Genomic DNA, 7876 nt, shown 5'->3' on the forward strand with positions numbered 1-7876 from the left:
CTAACAGTACCACACTGCTAACAGTACCATGCTGCTAACAGGACCACGCTGCTAACAGAACTACACTGCTAACAGAACCACTCTGCTAATAGGACTATGTTGCTAACAGTAACAGTGTTTTTATAACACTATTTAATTGTTTCCATTGTTGTCTGTACTTTATATGTTGCCTGTCTAAAAAAAGGTCTCTCTTGAAAATAAGTCCTTGTGACTCAATGAGACTAACCTGTATAAATAAAGGTTAAACAACATAAAAATAAAATTTCCCTGGCATTATTCCTACACCTAGATTTTGACACAATCTCATTTCTGAGTGGGGTAACAATTCAAATACTTCTCTAAATGAGACGCCCCTTTAAGAAGCTTTATGCCATCCAGATATTTATTTAATTACAGCTCCTGCTGCTTCTCTACCCATTTTTCTGGGTCCAACTACATTTTCTCATGTTACACCCCATCTCTAAATTTGAAGTAACACCTGGCCCTATGTATAAGACACATGGAGTATTAGTTGAAATATTCCTCATCAAAAACATTAGACCTTGAAGAAGCCAATCATCAACTTTTGCCAGGTTCTATTATAAACTGATGAGGCAGGTTGTTGCTCTGAGCCTCTTTTTGTATTTTTTAAAAGAAAAAAGAAAAAATCTGAAAAAACGTCACTATTTTACCACTTAGGAACATGAATGAATGAATGAATTAACTTTATTTAAAAAGGGACAATGCACAACTCAAACATAAATGTCATCATTTGATGCACTGTACCAGATTATGGCAAAAGCTAATTTACATCTGCAGTCCCTTGACAAGTAAAAAAACAAAACAATGGATATACAAAGCAATAATAAAATAAAACAGGGTAGATGTTTGTTTTAAGTGTAATGGACATGCAAGTTGCCATCTAAGCAGTGGCTAACTTCTCTTTTCATGATAACCTGTTTAGTTAAGAACAGTCTTGGATTTTTTTTTTTACACTTTGCTTGAAGTCTGTCCCAGAAAAAATCTCTGGAGGTCCAGACCGCCCCAGTACTTTCACCTCCACCTACATCCCAAACTTATTTAGGACATCCTACTTCTTGAAGTGAACACTTCCAAGTGTGAAATGGGATTAGTTTCCCTTATGCTTCTTTAATGCTTACAAGAGGATTAAGGCACAAGCTATGAAAGTACTGTAAGCTTCACTCTGTCAAGATAAAAGAAAAAAAATGAACAAAAATAAACTAAATAAAGATGGAACTAAATTAAGAGACATAACTTCAAAAATCCTGACAGGGACATTCGATGCAGAGAAAAATGCAGCAACTTCATGTGTGGATTTAAACCTAGAAGATTTCCTGCTCTTTCTGTTGTTCTCTGCTACAAGACATGAGCGTTACGTAACAGCTAGAGAAACACAGAGAGGGTGGTGGGACTGTGTCATAACTGGAGCTATTGTACCTCCAAACACTCCAGAGCTATGTCATGGAAGTCAACTGAAGTGATAAAACACAATTTAACTGAGCAACGAGGTTAGCCTTGCCTAATTAAGAGCACATTCGGTGTCATTGTAATTACTGTGTGCATAAAGTTGATTGAGAATTAAAGATAACACGCACATCACTTTCATGAAGTGCCCAACTATTTAAAGAACGCTGGGAGAGCTGAAACAAAAAGTAGTGACATGATTTATGAGCTCAAACCCGACACCAAAATGCCTCTTTAAAAGCCTAAAAGAACTATCGGGACCTAATCATGTCCTTCTTGTTGTAGCTTCAGTAACTCTAAAGTTCATTTCTCTGCTAAAATATGCAAAGCAGGTGTGACAGAGGAGGGAATGGCGAGTCGTGCAGATGTTGTGCCTCTGTAAATTTGGTGAGTGGCAGCGAGCGCAAGACAAAGACTTGATTCTCCTGACACATTTCAGTTATGGAAACTCAAAGCGCACCTGCAGCTGGAAGCCCTGTAACTATGTTTGGCTGCTCCAGTGACTGGCAGACAGGTTGATCACTGAAAGCACTGGTGTGGAGAGATCGCAGGAAGGGAGCAGAGCTGCTGCTCAGATAGTCTGCTGTCTTGTAATCAGCCACGGAGCTATCTGACAGCACGGTCACATTCAGCTCTCTGGATTGGAGACAGTCAAACACCTGCAAGAGACAAAAACGTACACACTGAGACCAACAATTCATGTTTTCTATAACATTAATAAATGTAAAACCTATAGTTCCCTTGTTGTTTAAAAATAACACAAATCACCAGGATGTTTAGGCCAAAATCAAACTATGTCTGTATATGGCAAATGACTGACTCGGACATTTGTGGGAGCAGCCGACATTTTTCCAATTTGCAAATGTCAAGTTTGGAGAACTTGTGCCTATTATAACCCTATTTATCTTTTCTATGCTGACTGGAGTGAAATCTGTCATTGCATTTGCTGCTGTGGCAAATCAATTTGAAGGTTGATTGTGTTCAGAGTGTTTTCCCATTCGAAAAACGAGCTCATCAAGCACCAATCGTTTAGATCTCCATTATCCTGTTTGCTCTAAAACAACAAAAATCCTAACAAACCTTTGTTATGTCAGAATGCTGCAAACTAAACAGCTAGATATGTCTATTTGCGTGTTATAATCAGTATTATAATCATGCTGTGCATGTTTTTTTTTTCTAACACATGGGGAACTGACAGATTCTAATTAGGTCCTCATGTTGCCACATTGTTGTGGCTCACAAAAAAACAGTGCAAAGCTGTAAATCTGCAGACTTGGAAAGGCGAATTGTCCCTACAAATGAACAAATCAACATCTCATCAGACTGATTGAAGGTACCTTTTCAGCCCACTGAAAAAGCTGGTCTTCTGCAACGTAGCAAGTCACTTGGCAAACAAAAACCTTTGGGGAAAGCAAATATTTATTTCATATATATTTGTTAAAACGTGTTAAATATTTACCTGTCTAAATAAAGATTGAATGAATAAAGACAAGAATAATGACAAAACGTGCATATTTCCATTTATAAGACAGTAAAAACAGGTGTTTTCATGCAAAATGCAGAATAGAAACTGAGAAAGGACTTCACACAATGGGAGTAAAATTCTGATGTTTTAGTAAAAAAATGTGTCTGAAAGGACTGAGCAGATACTTAAGAGTCACAAAATAAGAGACGACCAAAACAAAGTGAAACTACAGAGTGCTGAATGACTGCTGAACAAGCTGAAACTGAGGGGGTTAAAGATTAACAAGGATAATACTAGCTAAAACCTAAAAGGTTATAGCTAGGTCAAATTTAAAACAAGCAAAATGGTAGCTTAAACCCAAAGGCAGCATAACACAAGCTAAATTAGTAGCTAGATTAATAGGAGACTAGCCAAAAGTGGCAAAACCATAGATAAATGTTAAATTTAGTAAAATGCTAGTTAAAAGCAGCACAAGGTAGGCCAAAAGCTTAAAGTAGCAAACACCAGCTAGAAGCTAAAAGTAGCAGAAGGCTAGCCAAAAGCAGCAAAACACCAACTAAAATTAGGAAAAGGTTACTGAAAAGCTAAAAGTAGCAAATGCTAGCCATAAACAGCAAAAGTCTAGCAAAAACAAAGTAGTTAAATGGTAGCTAAAAGTTAAAATCTGCATAAAAAGACTAAAATAAATTGTGCATGTTGAAGTGGATTTTAAAGTGAACAGTACTTTTAAAGGAATTGAAGGAATCAACATGGTTAAAATATTTGGTGTTAAAAGTTAATAAAATAAAATCATAGCTTCTCCCATCTACTGGATGAGCTGATAATTAAATATGAACGGCTAACAGCACAAAGCGAACAGAAGCAGTTTGACCTACAAACTGTGTATTGTTTTTATGCTATTAGTGCTTAGCATATTTTGAGTTAATGTTTTTCTTAGTTCATATCTTAGATCTTACTACTGTTTTTATTTTTACATTTTATTGTTGGATGTAACTGGGACCCTGTGTACACAGTTTCGTTCCACCACATGTACCACATGTAATGGGAATGACAAATAAAGAAACTCTGACAACAAAAAAACCCCACTGCTCATTAACTGATTTTCTGACCATTAACCAAATACCCAAAACAGAAGTAAATAAATGAACTTTAAACAATCGCAGCCTCCTTTGTCCACAGCGGCTCATGTGGTCCTTCAGTCTGTACAATCTCAGCAGGCATCAGGACACGTGTGATAAATCTGGAGCTTCCAAAGCAGCGCGGCGCTTTCACATGCGGTCATCCACTGCATCTATTTTGATGAAATAAAACGTAGACGACGACGCCAGACTAATAAAACAGAACCGCACACACCTCCACGGGCTGCTTGTTACTCTGTATTTTATCCTGTGTGGAAGGTTTATTCTTCAAATCCATTAAGTAATTTGTGTTGATTACCTCCAATTAAATGATTATGTATTATGTAATATGCAGCAAAACAACAGAACATGCACCTAATTTAAACATCTTAAACAGACGGAGGGATTAAAGCGTGGACGAGGAGCAGATGTTCTCAGCAGACACGTGTTTTCTGAGGTGTTAATCAGCCGCAGGTATATTTTGAAGTGTTGCTTTTCTCAGTGTGTCACTCACTGACGGGTTGTCCTTGTGTCTGTAGAAAACACATGCCGACTCTTCGCTGGTTTGGCCAGTTCCGGCTCGGCTCCTCTCGTTCCACACCAGCGCACGTCCGACGGCGTCCCAGTTTGCCGAGGCGAGAACGTGCGCTGACAGAAAACCTGCGAAGACAGATCCTGTCAGTATTCAGCAGCTCGAGTGACTGCAGAGGCTCTTTTTCACTTATTTATTTAATAAATTGACAAGTTCTGCTTTTATTTTAATCTGTGACATCAGAGACAACATGTCAATTCATTCTTGTCAAAAGATATAAGACAACAATGAGTAAAAATTATTGGAGATTAATTATTTAAGCAATTTTATATAAGCCTCAAGCAGGGCATGTGTGGGCTTTAAGTCTTGTTTTGTTCAGTGTACTAAAATTAGCAATAGTTTGGCTAAAAGCAGCAAAACACTAGCTAAAAGCAGGAAAAGGTGAGCAAAAAAAAGCTAAAAGTAGTAAGGACTAGCTAAAAGAAAAAAATGTTAGCTAAAAGTGGCAAAAGGTTAGCTGAAAGCTAAAAGTAGCAAAGTCAAGCTAAAAGTAGAAAAGGCTAGCAAAAGGCTAGCTAAAAGCTAAATCTAGCAAAAGACTACCAGTAATTAAAATTGGCAGAGGGCTAGCTAAAAGCAGCAAAACACTTGCCAAAAACAGGAAAAGGGCAAAAGATTATCTAAAATTAGAACAAAATGCTTGCTAAATGTGGCAAATGTTAGCTGAAGTCTAAAATTAGCAAGGGCAAACTACATTTAGAAAAAGACTTAGCTAAAAGTAGCAAAGGCTTCCTAAAAGCTAAATCCAGCAAAAGACTAGTAAAAGGTTAAAAGTGGCAGAAGGGCATCTAAAAACCAAAGCACCATCTAATAGTAGAAAAAAGTTAGCTAAAAGTATCAAAGACTAGCTGCAAAAGGCTAAAACTAAATATAGCAAAAAGCTAGCTAAAAGCAACATAGGATTAGCAAAAAGCTAAAAACAGCAAAGGCAAGCTAAAATCTAAATCTAGTAAAACACTAGTGGTAGTTAAAATGTAACAGTAGCAGAAGGCTAGCTAAATGCAGCACATTGTATATTTGAGTACTTACAAAAAATACATTTCTCTCTTACATTTTTATAACTTTTATAGAATTACATGATTCCTGGAATATTTAGAAGCAATATTTAAATTATCTGATTATAAAAAATTTGTTGTAGTCCTGCAGAAACAGAATTATCTTAACGTCTTATCACCATATCCTGCAGTTCACAACTGATATTCATGGGTTGAAGTTAAAAATGTACTTTTGAGCAGTACACTTGTGGACTTGACTTTGTTACAATTTGCAGACTCTGAACTCTGATTTGATCTGTAAAAACACTGGCTGTGCAGTTTGAGGGTGCTGTGGCCGACATGAGTTGGACGTTACGGGCAGCGTTGTGGCCCACGGCGAGGATGAAGTCTGAACACAGAAACTTGTTTCCGCTCTGCAACGACTCGGAGGCGTCGGGACTCCACTGCAGTTGAACAGTCCTGAAAGATAAGATTTTAAAGAATTCTTGTTTTAAATTTCACCAGGAAATTAATTATTTTTAAAAGCTTATTTTCCTCATCAACCATTATTCATTCAACCTCATTGAGCCACGAGGATTCATTTACAAGAGGGACCTGTTCCTACCATCTATGGCTACTACCAAAGGTTAAACAGATATCTGGAACTCAAACTAAAACGGATAAAAGTGACCGAACTATAACTTGATTTGAACAAATCATTGTTATTCAAAGGGTTTGTGGCATTTCATTTGAAAAAGATCAGAAAATCAATCGTGTAACTCCATCCATCCATCCATTATCTTTACCCGTTTATTCCATTTTGGGTCACGGGGGTCGCTGGTGCCCATGTCCAGCAATCACTGTGCGAGGGGCGGGGTACACCCTGGACGGGTCGCAAGTCCATCACAGGGCCACATAGAGACAAACGAGACAAACAACCATTCACACTCTCACTCACACCTAGGGACAATTTAGAGTTACCAATCAGTCTAACATGCATGTTTTTGGTCTGTGGGAGGAAACCGGAGCACCCGGAGAAAACCCACGCATGCACGGAGAGAACATGCAAACTCCACCCAGAAAGGCCCCTGGACCGGGGTTTGAACCAAGGACCTGCTAATCGTGTAACTCTCTCAGAGCAATGCAACAACAAAATTACTCAACTACTTTTAATGACCAATTCAAAAGCCAATCTATAAAAGCAATTTCAACAAAAACACTGACATGGAGAACATGTTTCATGTACAGATTATTATTTCACAAACTGCCACAAGATAATTCTCTAAATACAAAAGTTTTAACATTACTATCGCTGATTCAGCATTTACTCAAATGTTTTGTGTTTTATGTCAGTGTACATTTGGTGCAGTCTGAAGAGTCTACTTTGACCATTCATGAACCAAAACCTTCAGCTCATTTGGGGGATCAGGGTTGTGATTTTGTTTTTTGTAACTTTTATATTATTGAAAATAGCTAACTTTATTAACAAACATTATCCCCATACACTGGGATTTATTCAACTCCTTCATAATATTTGCTTCAGCAAACTTAATCTATTTTTGTCTTTTCAAGCTACTTTTACCTTTTTGCTAGCTTTGTGATACTTTTAGCTAGCTTTTTGTTACTTTAAGCTACCAAAAAACTACTTTTAGCTTTTAGTAAGCCTTTAGCTACCGTTCTACTGCTTTTAGCTTTTAACCAGCCTTTTACTAAGTTTGGCTTTTAGTTAGACTTTTGCAAGTTTTAGCTAGAATTTTACTAAATTTGGTGCTTAAGATTTTGCTTATTTTAGATTATAGCTAGGGTTCAGATTCTTTTATCATTTAGCTAATGTCCTTCTTTGTAAGTGTTTTACTATTTTGCTTCTTTAAGCTAGTGATTTACTTTTTGCTTTAATAATATATATTTTAACAACTATATAATAACTAATATTCTTCTTCTTTAGGCTAGTTTTCTACAAATTAGCATTTAGCTCATGTTCAGATTATTTTAGCTTTCAGCTGGTAATATGATTTTTTTTAGGTTTTAGTTAGTGTTCGGCTGCATTTATCATTTTGCTAGTGTTCTGCTCCTTTTAGCATTTAGCTAGTGTTCTGATATTTTTAGGATTAACCTGTGTTTCTGCTCATTTCAATTTTAGGTAGTCCAACATTTTTCAGCCAGGTCATCTGGACAGTTTCTGTTTTTTTTGTGCCGTAACGGTTCACCTTTGGTCCGGAAGGCTTCATCAGTCAAGGAAACACACAACAAAACTGATTCTTCC

General features: G+C 37.0%; 1 protein-coding gene across 1 annotated transcript in view; it reads right to left on the minus strand.

Moving 5' to 3' along the window:
- psmg1 (proteasome (prosome, macropain) assembly chaperone 1) overlaps positions 1-7876 on the minus strand; it is a 38614-nt gene that overhangs the window by 2031 nt on the left and 28707 nt on the right. The window contains exons 2-5 of the mRNA XM_037688257.1: positions 5990-6093; positions 4562-4707; positions 2802-2864; positions 1925-2123 (exon numbers count right to left, since the gene is read on the minus strand). Coding sequence (XP_037544185.1) covers positions 1925-2123; positions 2802-2864; positions 4562-4707; positions 5990-6093 — 512 coding nt within the window. The remainder of the gene's footprint in view (positions 1-1924; positions 2124-2801; positions 2865-4561; positions 4708-5989; positions 6094-7876) is intronic.

This window comes from Nematolebias whitei, chromosome 14, assembly GCF_014905685.2.
Source record: "Nematolebias whitei isolate Nwh7 chromosome 14, NemWhi1, whole genome shotgun sequence".
Taxonomy (NCBI): domain Eukaryota; kingdom Metazoa; phylum Chordata; class Actinopteri; order Cyprinodontiformes; family Rivulidae; genus Nematolebias; species Nematolebias whitei.